Below are 20337 nucleotides of genomic sequence, written 5' to 3'. Positions count from 1 at the left end.
CCCACTAGCTAACAACGGTTTATACATTTTTAAATGGTTGAAGAAAAATCAAAATAATAATATTTTGTGACATGTGAGAATTACATGAAATTCAACTTTCAGTGTCTGTAAATAAAGTTTTATTGGAACACAGCCATGCCCATTCACTTATTTTTGTCTATGGCTGCTAGAATGGCAGAGTTGAGTAGTTGCAACAGAGACTGTATGGCTTGCAAAGCCTAAAATTTTTACTATCTGGCCCTTTACAGAAAAAGTTAGCCGACCCCTGTCACAGAGTCAGACCTGTTCAAAATGCTCCCCATCAGCCCCAATAAATATATTTTTTGGAGAAAATAGAAAAATATAGAAAAAGACAGAACTATGCATCTGCCAGTCAGAATTGACTGTTGTTAATTAACCTTGTGTCATTTGCTTCAAATCCATTTACCAGTAAAAGGCATAAAACTTAACATTCCTTATGCTCCCCATCTCTATTCTTCCTTCTCTTTGTGGCAGGCTGTCATTTGCACTCATCCCCTTTGACTTTTAAAACCCTTGTATGTAAGCTTTGGTCTGTGAACAGTATAGACTGTATTCTGCAACTTGCTCTTTTACTCAGCATTTTGTTTTGGGCTCTCCCCATGTCTGTACAAACAGATATGATGCATTCACTTAAACTATTGCATCATATCCCATCAAATGGCTATAACACGTTTCATTGATCCATTCCCCTGACGAACATTTAAGACAGTTGTTCCCAGGTTTTTACTATTACCAACACATGCTTGCATGTTGAAAAACATCAGAAGGGGCGGTCATGTTAGCGGAACACTCTGAATTGCTTGTGAGCGCCCCTGCAGCATGAAAGGGACTTTGAACCTTTAATTAATTTGGCCCTTGACTCAGGACTGAGCTTTGCAACCATCCAAGGACTGCGGCGTTAGGCAGCCGTTGTGAGGTCTTCTTTCGCCCCTCCTCGGAGTGCTGTTACCCAGCTGGGACACTAAACACACTCTAAGGGCTCCAGCAAAGTAGGGCGGCAAAGGCGTAGAATGTTTGGGAAGAACATGATGTATGTCACAAAAAGCATCTAAGTAGTCTTCAGGAAAGCCAGAACTTCATTGGGTTTCCTGTAGTTTGGTACATCCGGGTGGAGGGGGGTGGGAAAGGAACACAGTTCCCAGCCTTTAGGGCGAGCCCCGAACAGCGGTCTATGGGGAGGCAGGTGCGGAAGGGGGTTTCCGCGAATGGGTGGTGACCCAAAATCCAGGCCGCATCCATCGCCGGGCGCCTGGTGCAGGGGCAGCAGCCGGGACACGGGAGCCGAGCCTCGAGGCGGGGCCCCGGGTGACTCGCAGGCTTGGGAGGGGCAGCAGCCGGGAGACAGGAGCCGGGCCTCGAGGCGGGGCTACGGGTGACTCGCAGGCTTGGGGAACTTCCCGCAGCTCAGACGCCGCCCTGCAGTCCCTGCATTTGACTAAACAAAGCGAGCGCAGCCGGCGCGTCCGGCCTGCCCGAGGGTGCCCCGGCCGCTGCGGGGAGAACCGGGGCAGGTGACGCCGCGGGCGGGGGCAAAGTTGCAGCGCAGCCTCCCGCGCTCCTGCGGCCCGGCAAGGTCTCTGTCCTCCTCGCGGGTCCGCGACCTCTTCCGACCCCCCTCCCGTTCCGGCCTCACTTCCCTCCCCTCCGCCTCCTCCCCTTTCTTCTCCCTTCTCTCCGCCGCGCCGCTACTTTCGTCTCCGCCGCTCCCGCCTCCCTGCCCTCCCCGGCGCGAGGCCGAGCCCTCGGGGGCGCGCGGCGGGCGCGGGCGGCTCCGTGCCGGGGTTCCCAGCGGCCGCAGCCAATCTTTGCGCAGCCCGCGGCAGCGTCGCGCCCGAGCCCGGACCCCGCGGCTCCCCCCGCCCCCGCCCCCCGCGCGCCCGCCGGGGCCGCGGAGAGGAGCGCGCGGCCGCGCCGAGCCCAGCGGAGCCGAGCCGGGGGCGCAGAGCGCGGGAGGCGGCGGCGGCGGCGGCGGCGTGGAGCCCAGGTGAGCTGGCGGGAGCTGGGCCGCGGGCGGGGGAAGCAGCCGCTGCAGCCCCGGCGCCCTCGCCCTCTCAGGGTGCGGAACCACGGCCAGGATTGCAGACAAAGCCCTGAGGCCGGCTCCAGGTTCCCAACACCTAGGGGACCCCACGTGCGCCGCCCCACGCCCTGCCACGTGGGGACGCGGCCCCCGGCGACCCTTCCCCCGCGTCCTCGGGGCACCGGGGGCCTGGGGGTGGCCCCTTCGGCTGGGCCGCGCCCGGCCCGGGGTGGCAGGGGCGATCCCGGAGTTTGGAACCATTGTGACCGGGGGCCGGGGCAGTCAAGGATCTTGGAGGCGGCCTAGGCCCACCCCCTCGCGTTTGACAGGTGGGGAAAGCTAGGGCGCGCAGGCGAGGAGAGGGCCAACGGACTTTGCGCACCCCCGTCCCCGCTCCCCTCTTGTCTTGGGGGCACACCTGGGCCGTGGGGAGTTGGACACCTGGCGGCAGGACCCTAGACCAGCAGCTGTGGGACCGGGGTCCCTTAGCCTCGCCTCAGTCGGCCCTCTGCCCCCGCCCCCTTCTCTCAGCCGGAACCTCACAGGCTTGGTCCTTTTGACCTAAATTCACCTCGGGGCCGCTGCCTGCTGTGAACGCGGAGAGCTGCCTTCACCGGCACCCTCCGCCTGACTCTTGGGCTCGCGGGGATGCTGGGCCTGGCCCCGCTCAGCGTTGGGTCTTGGTGCCTGGGGTGCCACCCGTTCCAGCCTTGAGCTTTTCCTGGCTTCCCCACCCCCTGCACTGACCAGTTTGGGAAGCGGGGTGTTTTCACAGCTCTGCCAGCGGCCCTGCTGCTCTCACTTGGCGCTGAAGAGGTTGCACCGAAGCCCCTCCTATCTCCCCGCGAAGGTTGGGGCAGAGGGATGGTGCTTGGTGGGCGGGGATCTCAGTGCCATCAGTAAGAGGGGCACGCTGGCCTGGGGTGGGTCGTGCAGTGTCCACCTCCTTAGAGGCAACTTTTACCTTCCTCAGTCTGGAAGTCCCACAGTCCTAGAGATAGAAACTTCTTGTGCCTTAGAGCTTTGCTGTCATTTACCACTCCCCCTCCCCTGGCTCTGCCCCCAGGAGAGAGAGTAAGACAGCTCTGTCCGGAAAGACTCCCTTGTTCCTAGGGGGAGGCAGGGGCAGCAACAAGGGTAGGCCTTTAGAGGAGATAGCGCCCCCCCCCCACAAACCACCTCACAAAAACATACACTTTAAGAATAAACAGTGTGCATGCTATGCAAAATGCAGCTTCATGGTGGGTCCTGTAACTCCTTTCCAGATTGCTGATCTGAAACTCTTCCTGTACAGAAAGCAGCCATTTGTAGGGAAAGCACACAATGTGTTTTTGTAATAAAAAGTAATAGCCATCATTTGATGGGCCCCTAACTTGGATAATAATAGTAATGTTCATAACTAACATTTATTGAGCTCTTACTGTGTGTTAGATATTGTGCTGTGTGTTGCAGGCATTATCTCATTTACTGCCTACCAAAATCCTGTGACACAGAGATTTTTATCTCCATCGGAGAAGTGAGGAAATTGAGGCTAAAAACAATCCAGCCGTATTGCTAGGAGTTAGCCCATTTTATAGAAAGACTCAGAGAGGTTAAGTTACTTGTCCAGGGTCACACAGCCAACCCAGGCATGTCAGGTCTTAAAGCCTTTGCACTTTACCACCTGTTTTAGAGCAGAGGCCTTTGCAAGGCTGCCCTCAGGTTCTTGGGGAGCCCACAAATGTTTGCTAAAACAGCCTAAGGATCCATGGTGGTGCTGCTGGTCGACTTGGGCTTGTGTTTGTTTCCAGATTGTTAGTGGGCTGGTAGACAAATATATTCACTAACAACTATGCAGTAGTTCTCATCAGGGGTGGTTCCACCTTCCTGGTGAGCGTTTGGAGAAGTGTGGGGCGAATTTTGGTTGTCAAAATGATGCTGAGCACTCCTGACTTTTGGTAGGCAGGAGCTGGTGATGCCAGGTATCCTGCAGGCAGGCCAGATTCACAGCAGGTGTGAAGAATTGCCCTGCCCTAAATGCCAGGAGTGCTCCTGTTGAGAAATACCAGGAGGAATAAGTGCTGTGGGAGTGAGGAAGCAAAGGGCAGTGGGGGTTCTGGAGAAATCCCTTCTGGCAGGTGTGAATCCAGGAGGCTTCCTGAAGGAGGTATCGTTTGTACTGAATTTTGAAGGATGGGCTGAAAAGTGGAGATTGGATGGGAGTAGGAGGGGAAAGAACTAGGACGGGATGACCTAGCAGAGGGAACTTTCTGGAGTGACCCGGAATGCCTTCCTTGAGAACTGCATCCAAGATGGGCTGGTGGGTGGGGAAGCACCTCTCTCATGGGCTGGTGAGCCAGGCCAAGCCTGCTTTCAAGGCTTTTGGGCTCAGATTTTAACGTGGGCCGCAGAATCACCCTTACCCCATCATGAACCCATTTTATGGAAGGACTTGGAGAAACTAAATAGCTCATTCAGGATCACTTGTGACCTCCACAGCATGCCTTCTTCTGGTGGTTGTGGGAAGCATATGGTTCCCATTTCCTTTCCTGATCCCGGGGATTTCGGGCAAATGCTATTTCAGATTTTCCTTCTGGTCAGAGGGCCTTGTTTTGCTGTTTTTCGCAGATGTTTTGCTTTCCCAGTAGCTTCTCCTCTTTGGACTGGGTTAGAGAGCCCAGATGTGGGGTTCACTGGCTCCATGGTGCTGCAGTGGCCTTCAGCCTCACTCTGTGCCTTCTTTCCTGGAAGACTGAGGAAATTGCATTTCCCTTTTGGAATTGACTTTTCTTCTTTCAGGCTGTGCTTGTTACAACTTTACTGACCTGTTAGTAATATGTGACCTTTTGTGTGTGGCTTTCATTGAGCATAATATTTTCAAGGTTCACCCATGTTGTGGAATATATCAGTGCTTCCTTTCTATGACTGAATAATATTCCCATGTATGGATACACCACATTTTGCTTATCCATTCATCTTTTGATGGACATTTGGGTTGTTTCTGCCATAAGAGCTTCTTAAGGCCACTTTGACCATTCCTTTGTCTCCACAGCCCCCAACTAATAAACCTCTGGGCACAAAACACTGTGTTGTCACTGAATTTGCAGGGAGAGGGTGATGGAAGGAAGGTTCTCCAAAATCAATTGGAGACGAGCTTCCTGGAACAAGGTTTTCGAGACTCCCTTAACGCCACTCCCACCTGCTCCTCCACGAGAATCCTAGCTTCCGTCTTAGCCCATCGCCTCTCAGGTCACCTCACAGGTATTACAAGTGAGATTTTCAGGGAGAGCCTGGATTTCATTCAGTTTCATTCTTTTCGGTCATGATTTGTTTAATGTAGGTCCCATGTGATTTTATTGGTATACATTTTGTGAGACCTTTTTCCAGGTAAGTAAATCCATAAAGTAGAGAAGACCTCACCAGACAGTTGGTGCTTGAACCCTGTGGCCAGGCGTGGAGTCAACTCAGTCTCCTGATAGCCTTGCCAGGAATGCCCACCAAGGACGTGGAAATGGAGCAGCGTGAAAACTGAGCTAGGGGGAAGTCCAGAAAATTCCAGCCCCTCAACCCCTCCCATTTGACGGCTGGGAAAAGTGGAGGGCAGAGAGGAAGGGAGAACATGGTCTTTTTAGAGAGAGCGTCGCCTATGAGCCATGTTGTGTGCTGGGCACTTTTATAGAAGATTGACTCTACAGCTGCCCTTTAGGTAGGTTGCTGCAGCTTCATTTTACAGCTGAGAAAATCAAGGCCCAAGTCCCCTGAGATCTGTATAGTTTCCTGACATATCTTCTAATCCTGAGCTCTCATGTCTCCCTCGGCCTCCTTATGATGCCAAACGATGCCCATTTTCTCATGGAGTGGAATCCACATTCTCCAGGAGGTTATGGTGTGGAAATAATTTCCAAATGCTTGTGCTCTCAGGAAAATAAGATTTTGAATGATTATTTTTTCTTTCTTCCCTGATTGGATCCCTTCCCTGATAAAACCAAAAAGAGGGGCATATTTAAAAGAAGGTGAGCGCTGTTAGACTTCATAGGGAAGACCTCTGGCTCTGGCATTCCCTGCTGGGGCATGCTAGTGACCAAAATGGTGAAGGAATTATTTTAGCTGCCAGTGTTTTCAGTTTCAGTCATGTGCGTAGTGTTGCTGCTGAATTTTCCCCCTCAATTATGAACCATTTTAAGGATAGAGAAAAAAACCCAAAGTTTTGTTTTGTTTTGTTTTTGACTGGCTCATGGTTTTGGACGGCTGGAAGGAGAACCAGGAGGTGATGGAAACGGGACAGAGCAGGCTGCTGGCTCTGGAACCCTGATGATCTTTCACTGAACCCACACTTTTGGGAGGGCTGGTGACAAGCCCTGCCCTGGGAACCGAGGAACACTGGGACTTGGTCTTTGTCCCTAAGGAGCTCCCAGGGGAGGGGTCTGGAATTGTTGGGGATCACTTTGGAAAAGATGAACAATTCTAGCATTTTTCCCTTTTGAAAAGGAGAGAAAGAAAATTGGAAGAGTTGTTGTGCCCTTACCCTCACCCCATCCTGAAAGCTTCTGAGCAACTATTTTTGTGTTGTCCCTTTTTATCCCGTTGGCTTCTGTAAATAGTTGAGAGACGGTGGTTGCAGAGATAAAAATGCTAATTCCAACCTGGAGAGGAGCGACTGATGGTCCCCCAAGGAAATGGGGGGAGAGGCCAAGGTCTTTCCCCTCTGCTTGGGCATGAGGTAGGAAGTGAGTGGGAGTGGGTGGGGAAGGGACATTGTGGGAGGTGGCTGAGATAAGCCTCTGCTGGAGAAGTTTAAATGGGGAACCAGTGGTTTGGGTGGTGGGCAGGGTGTGGAGGAAAGGACACCTCCCTTATGGGTTTTTAAAGCTACTTTGGGATTTTGCCGTTAAGGCCTCTGGCAGAAAGAGATTTTATTTAGATTCTTCCCAGACAGTTCTCCTGCCCTCTGGGTACAGGTGTCGGGGGCAGGGTTGGACCCCGAGAGCCAGCTCCCAGCCCCTCTTTGGCCCTGCCCGGGATTGCTTTGTGCTGGAGGCTGGGGAGGGAGGAACTAGATTTAGCATCACCTCCAAACAGCAGGGAAGAAGGAGGAGAAGGGCTGTGAGTGGGCGAGGCCCGGATGCCTGTGGATTCCCAGTCGGCCCCCTCCCTCTCTGATTTGTCAAGCTACAGAATGTTGGAGTCAAAGTCTTTTTCTTTTCATTAAAAATTGAAATTTCAGTTGTTTCCCAGCCTCTTCCTTAGGTTCAGTGAAAGACTGGGAGGGATTCAGTAGGAGGAGAGGAAGGAAGTATGATGGTCCCCACCTCCCTTTTCTAAATACCCCCAACATCCACACCCACACTCACCCATTCACACTTACTGGCTCTTCAAGGCAGGGGCCTCCTGTGCACACCTGGCTTTAGGTACCGGGTGTGTGATGGGGGCCGCTTCTCCGTGATACTTCATTATTGACCCAACAGTAGCTGCCTAGGAACTCTTAAGGCAGTGGAGCTTCTTGCTCCGCCAGCATCCAGGGCCGAAGGGGACACTGCAGGGGTCAGGGGTCATGCCCTGGCCTAGCCTAGAACCTGCTGGGCTGCCTGGGAGAGGTCATCTCACCTCCCTGGGTCTCAGGCACTCCTTCTGGAGCCCTAGTGCGTTGATTATGAAAGCTGTGAGAGTTCGTGCAAAATTCTTGTGACACAAATAAGCAAGGATGCGAAATTATATGCACACTTTTCTTTTAATTTTGTAGAAAGTGATGCATATGGATAAGAATTAGAAGGGAAGATGAAGAGTTAAGTTGGCAGGTTGTGATTAGAAACAAAAATTTTATTTTAATATAAATTAAAACCAATTGAGGGGCTTGAACTTGATAGCCGTTGAAGTGCTTTCTTGGCAACAGCTTCTGTTCAGGGAGCATTTGCTGTGTGCAGGGGCCTGTGTGGTAGGTGAGGTAGGTATTGTTATCCTCAAGGTCACCAGCTAAGGAGAAGGGCTGTGCCCCTGATCACAATGTGCCCCCCTTTCTAGGAGCCTTTGATTTCACACCTGTGCCCTCCCAAATTGCTGTGTGATTTGGGGCAAGTCACTCAGACTCCCTGTGCCTCAGTTTCCTCATTGGTGAGATCATGATAATAGTAACTAACTCATAAGTTTATTGTGGTTAAATGAGATGATACATGCAAGGTGCTTAGAATAGCGCCTGGCACTTGGCCAGCAATAAAGAAGACTAGTCATCACTGTTACTGTATCTACAACTACTATGGCTGCCACTGTAGTGATGTGATTCTTGTGTTAAAAGTACTAGTCAGTTTCTTCCCTTCATTTCATCCTATTCTTAAGCCCTTTCCTTCCCTGTTTTTGATTTTTTTTTTCCTTTAAAATTAAAAAAAAGAAAGAAATTAAAAAAGAGTTCGGAAGTTCTTGTTTCTGCCAGACCATCAAGGTGAAGGCTGTCAGGGGAGTTGCAGCTGCCTGCCAGTTTGGCCTGGCTGGGAGCCTTAAGGTGTAGGGAACTTATCATCTGGCAGGGAGCTTAGTGGAAAAGCTTTTCTGTCAATCAGCTCTGTGTCATCTGTCCGTTAGGACCTTTGATTGTAAATGACAGAAAACCAACTGCAAACTAACTTAAGCAAAAATGGGAATTTATTGGCTCATGTAGTTTAAAAACTCCTGGGGTAGGGGGGCTTCAGGCATGGCTGGATCCAGGTGCCCATGCAATGTCTCCAGTTTTAGTTCTTTTCTATTTGTTGGCTCTCTTCTCTCTCTATCAACTTCATTCTAAGGCAGGGTTCTCCCAAGCCCCTGGTAACTCTAGAAGTACATCTTCATTGCTCTATGTTCCACAGAAAGAGACATTCTTAATACTTCCACAAAATCCTAGAATAAAACTTAGTAGACTGACTTGGGTCACACATCTACTCTTTTTTTTTTTAAATAAATTTATTTATTTTATTTTTGGCTGCGTTGGGTCTTCGTTGCTGCATGTGGGCTTTTATCTGGTTGTGGCGAGGGAGGGTTACTCTTTGTTGCCATGCGCAAGCTTCTCATTGCGGTGGCTTCTCTTGTTGCAGAGCACTGGCTCTAGGCATGTGGGCTTCAGTAGTTGTGGTACACGGGCTCAGTAGTTGTGGCTCGCGGGCTCTAGAGTGTAGACTCAATAGTTGTGGTGCACAGGCTTAGTTGCTCCGTGGCATGTAGGATCTTCCCAGGCCAGGGCTCGAACCCGTGTTCCCTGCACTGGCAGGCAGATTCTTAACCACTGCGCCACCAGGGAAGCCCCACACATCTACTCTTGAAACAATCACTTGACCAGAGCAATCAATGCCCAGTTAACCAGACTTGAGTCGTAGTGGAACCCCTGAAGCTGACGGCACGGGCAGCTCCGTGGAGTCACCTTTCACACAGAAGGATGGGTTCCAGACATAAATCAGGCTGCTGTTATCAGACTAAAGGAACACAGAGTCTAGGCCAGCTAAAGAAAGTGTCTGACCTTCTGAGTGGCCTTGGGATGAATGAAATAAACAATGACCTCTAGCCAATATTTATTGAGTGCTGGCAGTGTTCTAGAAAGTTCTAGGTCCTGGAGTCCAGCAGTGAACAAAAAGGCAAAGGCACGGCTCTCACAAATTAAGTCAAATCGATGTCTCTGTGCCCATGCACGTCTTTCCTGAATGCTGTAAAACACTGAGCCTTCACACTCTCCCCTCTCACACAGGTTGGAGCCAGAGGAATGGGCTAGATATTCCCCTTTGTTAGAGATTTTGGCTCAGCCTGGACTTCATTCCGGATACAACATGTGGACATTGCAAGGCTGTACCTGTAATTTTTAGCCCCTTTCTGAAAAACTCAGACCAATTTTAGCTCTACTTGGAACCACTGCATAACTTTGGACAAATTAGTAAACCTTCCGGAGCCTTCATTTTCCTGTTGGTGAAATGAAATTGTTGGAACAGGTGACCACTGATCTCATAGCACTAATATCCAGTGCATCTCAAAGTAGGGCCTGTAAGGGTGAGATAGGTCATGAGAGGTAGAAAAGGGAAGGACGTGTAATAGGGCACTCAGCCTGTCCTTGGCGTTGGGGAGATGAGGGGAAGCAGTGAGGACTGTGGCACGCCGGCGAGCATATCTCCTGTCCAAAGCTTCAAGGAGTTGTTGCCAGGAGCGAATACAGGTCCAGTGCTATCAGTGTCCAGTTCTTCAAGAGACTCTGGAAATTTTGATTTTTATCTGAACTCTCCTGGCTCTAAAATGTTGGCATCTCATTCAAATAGTTTTAAATACAGTGTAGGCCAAACAAAATACATCGGTGGCCAGATGTCATGCGATAGGGACTTTTTGCTCCAGGGACTGTGGTGGGATGGGGTCTGTGCACACTAAAGCCAGCACTATCAGAGTTCCCTGGCTGTCCAGTGGTTAGGACTTGGCGCTTTCACTGCCGAGGGCCTGGGTTTCAGTCCCTGGTTGGGAAACTAAGATCCTGCAAGCCTTGCGGTGTGGCATAGACAGATAGATAGATAGATAGATAAAATAAAGCCAGCACTATCCCTTGTGCCCTCTGCCAAGGAAGGGCCCTTGTCTCTGGGGAGACAATCAGTTTCAGTGCCTCTAAACTAAAGAATATGCGAGGAAAGACAGCTGTAAGAGTCTGTGTCACTGAATCTGATGTGACTGCTTGTTTGGGCCAAGGCCCCGAATCTGGAATATTCTAGCTGGTGTCAAGCCTCAGCGCTGCATCGGCTGTACAACTGAGCCTCCCAGGTCTCCCACTTAAGTATTGGGAAACACCCTCTGAATCCGTGGCCCCTGGGGCAGCAGGCTTCTGCGGTTGGGAGGGGAGCTGTGTTAGTTTGCTGGGATTGCCTTGACAAAGTACCGCTAACTGGGCAGCCTAAACCACAGAAATGTATTATCTCACAGTTCTGGAGGCCAGAAGTCTGAGACCAAGGTGTTGATAGGGTTGTTTCCTTCCAAGGGTCATGAAGGAGAATCTGGTCCATGTCTGTCTCCTGGCGTCTGATGGCTGCTGGCGATCTGGCGTTCCTTGGCTTGTAGGTGCAGGACCCCAACCTCTGCCTTCACGTTCTCATGGTGTTCTCCCTGTGTGCGGGTCTGTCCAGATTTCCCCCTCTTTATAAGGACACCAGTCATATTACATTAGGACTCCAGCATATCTTTCTGGGGGGTCACAATTCCATAACCCATAACAGGTGCCGAGTGGGGTCCCTATGGCTTTGCCTGGGACACCCCTCCTGCTCTCATCAGCTTCCTACAAAGCTCTTGTGCTCTGGCCCCTCCAGCATGCCCATCCACCCTCACCCCCTTCCCAACCTCATTCAATCCCAGGAGTCTTCTTTCTGTTCTGTCCGCTCTCCCACCTCTTTCCTGCTGCGAGGCCTTCTCAGAATGTGTTTCCTCCTCCTGGGGCAAGTTCCCGCCCCCTTAGCACCTACTCACCCTGTAGATCTCAGCCTAAATATAATTTCCCCAAGTGAGGCCTTCCTTGGCCTCCCATTCAGATCTCCCCTGGGTCCCTGTGTTGTTCTTTTTTATCTCATCCTGGTTTTCTCCTCCAGTTTGTGCTTTTAGAGTCACTTGTGCACCTACTTTTCAGAAATCACATCTGTTTTGTTTATCTGGCACGTAGTAGGTCCCCAGTAATTACTTGTGGAAGGAACAAATGGGTGAGTGAGTTTGCTTTAGGACCTCCCCGGGCCTCAGTTTCCCCAGGTGAGAGAAGATGTGGCTGGCCAAGCCTGTTATCCCAGGGAGGACATTGTCCCTGGCCTTGGCAGGATCCTCACAGCTATTTTGGGCCTCTTTGTTGTCCCGTGTTGCCCGGGACCTCAGGGGACCACGCGAAGGGTGTATCATGGGTCAGGGCATGTCACGGGCCCGCTCACTGGCTACTTGCTGTGCTGCAGCTCCCGTGGTGGTGGCTCGGCATTTGGTAAGCAGGCGCAGGTTGGAAAATGCCCCCAGGATATGGGAATGTGTTTCCTGGAGGCCGCTCGCACTTGGCTTCCTGGCAGAGGAATGAGCGCTCCCTTCATCCTGGCCTGGAGCCGGGTTCATCTGCTCCAGGAAGGGTCTGGTCCTCCATGGAGCTGCCTGTGAGAGGGGAGGGAGGGGAGCACGGGGCTGCCAGCCAAGGGCGGTGGGGAGGCTTCAGGGCCTGGAGAAGGACTCATGGATTGGGGCAGGAGGTTTGGGGAGGGGGCTTTTGAAATTTTGTCAAAACTGAATGCTTAGCCGTCCCTCACTCGCAGAGGGCCTGTGAGGATTAAATGACCCAGGCAGAGCTGTTTCAATGTTTGGTGAAGAAATGCTCAGTTGGATGTTAGCTGTTATAATGCAAACCATTGTCTTTTTGGATGATTTTTCTTCTCCTGGGAGTGTTGGTAGCTTTCAACAGATCCTTAAAAGGCGTGTGACCTCATAGGATCTGTGACCTCAGAAACGGTCAGATTCTGGCTTGGACTCTGTGGGGTCAGTGGTGCTGAATGGCCAAGTCCTTGCCTGCCAGGCCTGCTGCAGACCAGTGAGGGGCCTCCAGGTGACCTCGAGGCACTGAGGTCTGTGTCCCTTGGGGCTCTTTCCTGAGACCTGAACACACCTATCCCTCCAGCACAGGGGCCTGCACCTCTGCCCCAGCGCCAGACAGTGCATTTTTTCTCTCCTTTCTCCTCCAGGCCTCAAGGGCCAAGGCACGGGGCCAGATGCCAGCTCGTCAAGGAGACTGATTAAATGCAGCTTTGCCGGGGGTGGATGGCTTGGTGTCCTTGGCCTGGAGTGGTGATCGATAAGCAATTGTTTTTCTGTTGGCAAGAAGAAAAATTTTCCATTAACTGTCTCAGGTGCTGCCAGACTAGTTTTCTTTTCAGGAACTCTGCAGCCATGTCAGAGGTGGCTCTGGGAGGGAGGACGGGCCAGTGGAGGGGAGGCAGGCCCACGCTGCCAGGGCTACAGAACACACACAGGAGGAGGAACATTCTGGAGCATAGCCTGGCAGGTAGTAGGCATTCAGGAAGTATTTGTTGAAAGAAGAGCACTTAACCATGCACCAGACATGAATACTGAGTTCTTAGTTCAGTTAGTCCTCATGACTCTCGGGTGAGTGCCCATTTTATAGAAGAGAAAACTGAGGCTGCGGCCCCAGGCAGTCGAACTTCAGGGACCCTGCTTTTCCCCTCCTGGGAAATAAGGATTATAAAAAGGATATGTAAAGGAACAGCAGCTGAGACCGTGGAGAACATTGAACTTGGGTTGTACTCTTTCACGGATGAGGAAGACAAGACAGGGACACATTTAATGATTTCTTTCTCAGATACAGTCAGAGTGGGATAAAGGATTAGGAGATAGAGCCAACTGCTCCCTCCCTGTGCCTCGTGCCCCAGAGGTAGCACTCGGGCCTGATCATCCTAACTCCTACTGTGGTTACAGTTGCTTTCTTTTAAAAATTCATTTCTGAATAGTTACTCTGCACACTTTTACAAAAGTAAAAGCAAACACAGTGAAAGTTAAGTCCCTCCCACCCTGCCCCCCCGCTTCTGCAAACCAGTTGTCTTCTCTTGAGGCCACTCTTATCATTTTCTTGTGTATCTTTCCAGAAATATGCTCTGCATATGATTATGTACGCGTGTATGGCCCTTTTCCCCCTATGCCAACAGCAGCATTCGAATGCCTTGGTTTTTTCCATGTAACAGTGTGTCTTGGAGCTAATTCACATTAGGATATACAGAGTCACCTCTTTTAAAATGAATGCATGATTTTCTCCTGGGCTGCATGTACCTCATTTTATTTACTCAGTCCCCCGTGGATAGTCATTTCAAACCACACTACCAAAATAATTTTGTATGTATATCATTTTTTTATGTGTGAGATTGTAAGGTAAATACTCCCAGGTGCAGAATTGCTAAGTCAAAGGTATGTGCATTTGGAATTTTGTTAGATATTGGTGAATTTCCCTTCATAAAGGTGATACTAATTCATACTGCCCATAGCCTCATCAAAATAGTGCTGTTATTATATTTTTTGTCTTTGCCAATCCGATAGTTGGAAAAAAGATATTTCATTGCAGCTTTATTATTATTTTCTTAATTTTGGTAAAATATATATAACATAAAATTTATCATTTTAACCACTTTTAGATGTACAATTCAATGGCACTATTTACATTCAGAATGTTGTGCAGCCATCACCACTATCCATTTCCAGAACTTTTTCATTACCCCAAATAGAAACTCTATACCCCTTAAGCAATGACTCCCTGCTCCCCTCTCCCCTGGTCTCTGGTAACCTCTATTCTAAACTTTCTGTCTCTATGAATTTGCCTATTCTATAAGTGAAGTCATACAGTATTTGTCCTTTAATATTTGGCGTGTTTCACTTAGCATGTTTTCAAGGCTCATCCATGTTGTAGCATGTGTCAGAACTTTATTCCTTTTTATAGCTGAATAGTGTTCTATTGTATAAATAGACCACATTCTGTTTATCTATTCTTCCATTGATGGAAACTTGGGACGTTTCTACCTTTTGGCTATTGTGAATAATGCTGCTGTGAACATGGGTGTATAAGTATCTGTTTGAATCCCTGCTTTCAATTCTTTTGGGGATATATATATATATATACCTAGAAGAGGAATTGCGGAGTCAAATGATAATTCTATATTTAACTTTTTGAGGATCCACCAAACCATTTCGTTGTAGTTTGAATTTGCACTTCTCTTACCATAACTGAGGCTGAGCATCTTGTCACATGATTGGGTACTTTGTTATTCCTTTACACTGTACTCTGTGTTCATAAATTGTGCCATGTCCGGGCTGGCATGCTGTTGATAGTTCCTTAGTGCCTTTCCCATTGATCTTTCCCTGCTCCACAAGGGACCCCATCTGCCCACGTCATGGTCCAGATTGCATACATAGAAGCTATTCCATAAATACTTATTGCAGGACTGTCCCAAGAGGGCGGGTAGCATTTCTCTGCCCCTCAACCAAGCCCTCCAGGAAGCACTGGCTTTCTGCTCCCATCTTTACTTTCCTCTGTATCCCCCCACTGCCACCCAGTGTCTTAAAGAGATATCATTTTATTCATTCATAAAATCTCTCTAGTCAGCCCTCACTGTTTTCCTGGCACCTTTGTGACATGGGTGATCAGCACAGAGCTGCCACTGTCTGTATCTGTGGATATACTCCCTGAATTCCAGTGGTACCTGTGACATTTGTCCAGCAGAATTTGTCAAACATGCAAACCAAAGGTTAATATTCTGTCCCAGAGACAGAAGGAATTGACAGTCTAAGGGAGTGTGTCAATCTTTTTTTTTTTTAATTCACATAACATAAAATTAACTATTTAAAAATGTACAACTCAGTGGCATTTAGTCCATTCACAGTGTTGTACAACCACCATCTCTATCTAGTTCCAGAATATTTTCATCACTCCAAAAGGAGACCCCATACCCATTGGCAGTCACTCCCCTTTTCCCCCAACACCTCCCCAGCCCTAGGCAACTAGTAATCTACTTTCTGTCTGTATGCATTTGCCTATTTAAAAAATTTCATACAGGGAAATTCCCTGGCTGTCCAGTGGTTAGGACTCTGCAGTTCCACTGCAGGGGGCACGGGTTTGATCCCTGGTTGGGGAACTGAGATTCTGCAAGCCACGTGGCATGGCCAAAAAAGAAAAAAATTCATATAAATAGGATTATACACATGTGACCTTTTGTGTCTGGCATCTTTCACTTAGCATCATGTTTCTGAGGTTCATGCAGTTTGTAGCCTGTGTCGGTTCTTCATTCCTTTCTAGTCATATTCCGTTGTGTGGACAGACCACATTTTGCTTATCCATTCATCTGTCCGTGGACACGTAGGTTGTTTTTTCCCTTTTGGCTGTTGTGAGTAGTGCTGTTTGGATATATACCTAGGAACAGAATTGCTCAGTCATATGGTAATTCTCTGTTTAATTTGTTGAGGAACCACCAAGCTATTTGATGTTAACCTTTTTTTATCTCGTATTTGCCTTACATCTTGCAAGTACTAGCTGGGGGCTGAACTAGGGAAACATTAGATAATAGGTATGTCGAGCCTAGCTCCTCAGACGACACAAACTTCCCTGGCTCACACACTCTCTGCTGGTGTGACCCCTGACCCCCACTCCTCAGCTGAGAATCATCGGCCAGGCCAGGCCAGGGGACTGGACTCCTGTGTTCATGGTCTTTGCATTAGGAGACCTGGACAAATCCCTCTCCCTCTCTTGAGCCTCAGTTTCCCCATTTACAAAATGAGGGTATAATGGCAAACCAACAACCTAGGGTGCTTGTGAAATTATCCTGAGGTGTGGAAGATATTTTATAATCTGTAAAGGGCTGTCTGAATCATTGCTATTGTGAAGTGATGCAGCCTAGAGGTCACCATGTGGAAGTGTTTCATTTGGCCTGCCCAGCATTTTAAAATATTTAAAATAGTTGCTAATTAAAAAAAAAAAAAATCAAGAGATCTCACCTAACATCCTGGCTTTAGGGCTTCTCTTGAAAAAAAAAGAAGAGGGGTTGGGGAGATAACCAGACAATTCTAGGCCCCAATCCCTGTTTAACAACAATTGGCTTGAGCTGGAGGTAGCTGCCACCTTTGTAGGAGGCATGGGGGCTCTATTTTGGGGTTTTCTCATACTTGGTTTCTACAGGAATTGAATTTGGGATTCTTGTTTTGTGTGAGGAGGGGCTTTTAGGATGAGGAAATGTGAAACAACAAGGTCCTACTGTATAGCACAGGGAACTATATTCAATATCCTGTGATAAATCATAATGGAAAAGAATATAAAAAATATGTATACATATGTATAACTGAATCACTTTGCTATACAGCAGAAACTAACACAGCGTTGTAAATCAACTATACATCAATTTAAAAAAAGGATACAGTGAGGAAATGTGGAGTAAGCTCTTCTATATAGACGCAAAAGATTTCAGTTCACACTGTGTTTTGCAAGATATTTTTTTCAAGGACGGCGACTCAAAGCAGGAATGAGGCACCGGTCTGGCGCAGCAGGAGAGACCCCCGTCCCTGCCCCTGCCGCACAGGATGGGGGCAGCTGACCCTTCCTCTCCCTGCAGGTGGCGCCGCTGCCGGATGGGAGTGCCCGGGCACGTGCGTGTCGCATGAGGTCGGCACATGCACCATGTCATCATGCGTCTCTAGCCAACCCAGTAGCGACCGGGCCGCCCCCCAGGATGAGCTGGGGGGCGGGGGCGGAAGCAGCAACAGCAGCGAAGGCCAGAAGCCCTGTGAAGCCCTGCGGGGCCTCTCGTCCCTGAGCATCCATCTGGGCATGGAGTCCTTCATCGTGGTCACTGAATGCGAGCCGGCCTGCGCTGTGGACGGCGGCCTGGCCCGGGATCGGCCCTTGGCCCCTGGCGGAGAGGTCCGCCTCGATGTCTCCGGGTCCCAGGCCCGGCCCCACCTTTCCAGTCGCAAGCTCTCTCTGCAAGAGCGGTCCCTGCTGGATGCGAATGGGCGCTGCGTCTACCCGGCCCTGCCCCACTCGCCCGTGGGCTCTCCGCAGTCCTCGCCGCGGCTGCCCCGGAGGCCCACGGTGGAGTCGCACCGCGTCTCCATCACCGGGATGCAGGTATGTGAGTGGCGGCCCCTGGTGCCCTGCCCCGCGCCCGGAATGCCTCCGCGTTGGGTTGGGCTCCCCCAGAAGGATTCCAGCGCAACCAGTTGATTGGGGAGGTGACCCCAGGAAACCCAGGGAGACGTCAATAAAGGGTGCATGCTGGAGCCAGTGACCACTGTGGGCAACTGGGCCTCCACCTCTGGGCAGCCCTGGGAGACAGTGTAGGACGGGAGCCCCAGAGTTATTCCACCTGAGGGCCAGGGAGCTGGGCCTGTTACACCAACTGCTGGCAGTCCCTGAGTGTGGGCAGAGCATCTCTGGGACAGACAGAGCCTCTCACAAAGAGATGCATGTGCTGGCAGTTGGAAGTTGTGCTGGGGGCTCTGAAATGCGGATGGTGGGTCAGTGAGAGGCCCTGACCTTTTATACATCCATAAAACCACCCTGACAAACAGCACGGCCCCAGTTGCTGAGTGTTTGCCTTCCCAGGCACTGCCCTCAGCACTGTACCTGCACTTCTCACTTGATCTTTACCATAAACTTCTGGGAGGTGGGTTGGAACTCAGATCCCCAGCAGGGTTCACAGGGCCTGATCCGCCCCCGCCCCACCTCCTGCCCCATCTCCTACCTTTGTGCTGCCAACTCACAGAGCTCCGACCTTACCCACTTCTTTGTCTTCCTTATTCCCTCCGTTAGGCCTTTACCCTTCCTGTTCCCTCTGCTTGGAACCACACCGCCCCCCGCCATCTTTGCAAGGGCATCTCCATCTGGCTTCCAAGTCTCAACTCAAATATCACCTCCTCTGAAGGGCCTCTCATTCCACCCCCTCTAAGCAGCCTTCCGTCCCTCTCTGTCCTGTTGCCCTGTTGACTTTCCTTCACAGCACTTGTCACCATCTGATTATCTGTGTGTTTGTTAAGTTGTTTATTGCCTGTTCCCTGCCACTGCCCCCGCCTCAGCTAGGATGTTAGGAACAGTCCTGTCCACCACAGGGCCCCCAGCACTGAGCACGCTGCCTGGTGCATAGTCGCTCAAAAATATTTGTTGAAGGAAGGAATACATTTTGTTGGGGGACGTCTGGAAATCAGGAATGGCTTTCTAAAGGGGCTGATATTTAACTACATACTGAGAGTTCACTGCAGGGGGTGAGCATGGCATGAGCAAGGGCCCCGAGGTAGAAGGCATGAGCCCATTTAAAAAAAATTGTTATTGTTGTTTCATCTCCTAGTTTATTAACTAGCCACAGGCCACCTAGGTGACAGAGGTAGTCTCATTCCTCTAATATTTTAGTTTTAAAAGTATGATTACCATAACCCAGCTAAGTACCAGCTATGTATACCAACATATTCCTTTCCATAGAATTCAGGATAGGTCAGGGATTCAGTTAACTGGAGTGTGGGGCCCAAAATGGGGGGCACTGTGGAAGCAGGGCTGGAGAGTGAGTTCGAGTTTGTATCAGTTAGAAATGAGTCAGCTTAGAGAAACAGATATCTCCCAACAACAGTGGCTTTAACACAATAGGGTTTTTTTAACCATGTAAAATAAATCTAGAGCTAGGCATTGGGGATTGGTGTGGTAGTTGTGTTGTTGCTTTTGGCCTTAAAACCTCATGATCTCAAGATGGCTGCTGTGGCTCTAGCCTTCACAGCTCCATTCCAGGCAGGAAGAAGGAGCAGGGAAGAGAGGCAAAAGATGTCTGCCTCCTAAGTCAGTCCTCTTTCCTGGAAGCTCTACCCAGCAACTTCTGCTTATCTCCCACTAGCCAGAACACATGGCCACTTTAGCTGTAAGAGAAGCTGGGAAATGCAGTTTTCTAGCCTGGAATGTTGCCACGCAGAGTTCCACTTATAAGGAAGAAAGGAGAGACTGGTGTTTGGTGGGCAACTAGACAACTCTGCCAAGGTCAGAGCTTTAGAGGGTTTGAAGGTCAGGCTGTGAAGTCAGGACTTGACTCTGGAAGCAGCAGCGAGCTGGGGCTGATGTGGTCAGAGTGTATTCTTGGAAGATGAACTCAGCAGAGTGTGGGGGCTAGATTATGAGGCAATGAGACCCCTTAGGACAGCTCTGCAGGGCCCCACCTCTGCCTGTCACATCCCTTCAAGGCTCAGGGGAATGAAAACAATACTGGAGAGAAGCACAAAACAAACTAAAAAGTCCACCAGTGAGGTGAGAGATCTGTGGGCCCGTTACACAGCAAGTCAAAGATGCAGGTCTGATGTGGAACTAACTCCAGTCAAAGGAAGTTGAGAACTGATTTAGTGTGACACCGTCTATGCCTCCCCAACCCCATCCCAAAACAGTACTCTGTATTTTCTACAGATGCATGTATGTGTGCATTTACATAGAAAAAGGCCTAGAAATTTATACACCAAACTGATATCAAGGTTCAGGGAGAGGGATAGAATTGGGGCATGGGAGGGGTTTCAAGGGAAATGTTGGGCTTCTCTGTAACAATTGAAGTTTTGCTTTCTATCGTGTTTCTTTTCCCAGTTTTACTTCTTGTATCACTTAACATGTTCAGCCTAAATATACTGAGGTATAATTGAAGTGAAATAAACTGCACATTTTTCAGATGTGCAATATGATCAGTTGTGATGTATGTAAACATCCATAAAACCATCACCCCCATCAAGTTCGCAGACATTTCCAGCTCACCCAACAACGCATCCCTCCCCCACCTCCCCTTTCCCAGGTAGCGGCTGACCTGCCTTTT

General features: G+C 49.8%; 1 protein-coding gene across 6 annotated transcripts in view; it reads left to right on the top strand.

Moving 5' to 3' along the window:
• Positions 1 to 1425: 1425 nt before the first annotated feature.
• Positions 1426 to 20337, top strand: part of CAMKK2 (calcium/calmodulin dependent protein kinase kinase 2) — a 56475-nt gene continuing 37563 nt past the window's right edge. Inside the window, exons 1-2 of one of the 6 annotated variants that reach the window (XM_007189532.3) lie at positions 1426 to 1594; positions 17122 to 17636. In XM_007189532.3, coding sequence (XP_007189594.3) covers positions 17187 to 17636 — 450 coding nt within the window. In that variant the 5' untranslated portion in view covers positions 1426 to 1594; positions 17122 to 17186. The other 5 variants (XM_007189535.2, XM_028168339.2, XM_007189537.3 and 2 more) reach the window with 5 other exon arrangements.

Source organism: Balaenoptera acutorostrata, chromosome 13 (genome assembly GCF_949987535.1).
Source record: "Balaenoptera acutorostrata chromosome 13, mBalAcu1.1, whole genome shotgun sequence".
Classification (NCBI taxonomy): Eukaryota; Metazoa; Chordata; class Mammalia; order Artiodactyla; family Balaenopteridae; genus Balaenoptera; species Balaenoptera acutorostrata.
This window is presented reverse-complemented; position numbering and strand designations above follow the sequence as displayed.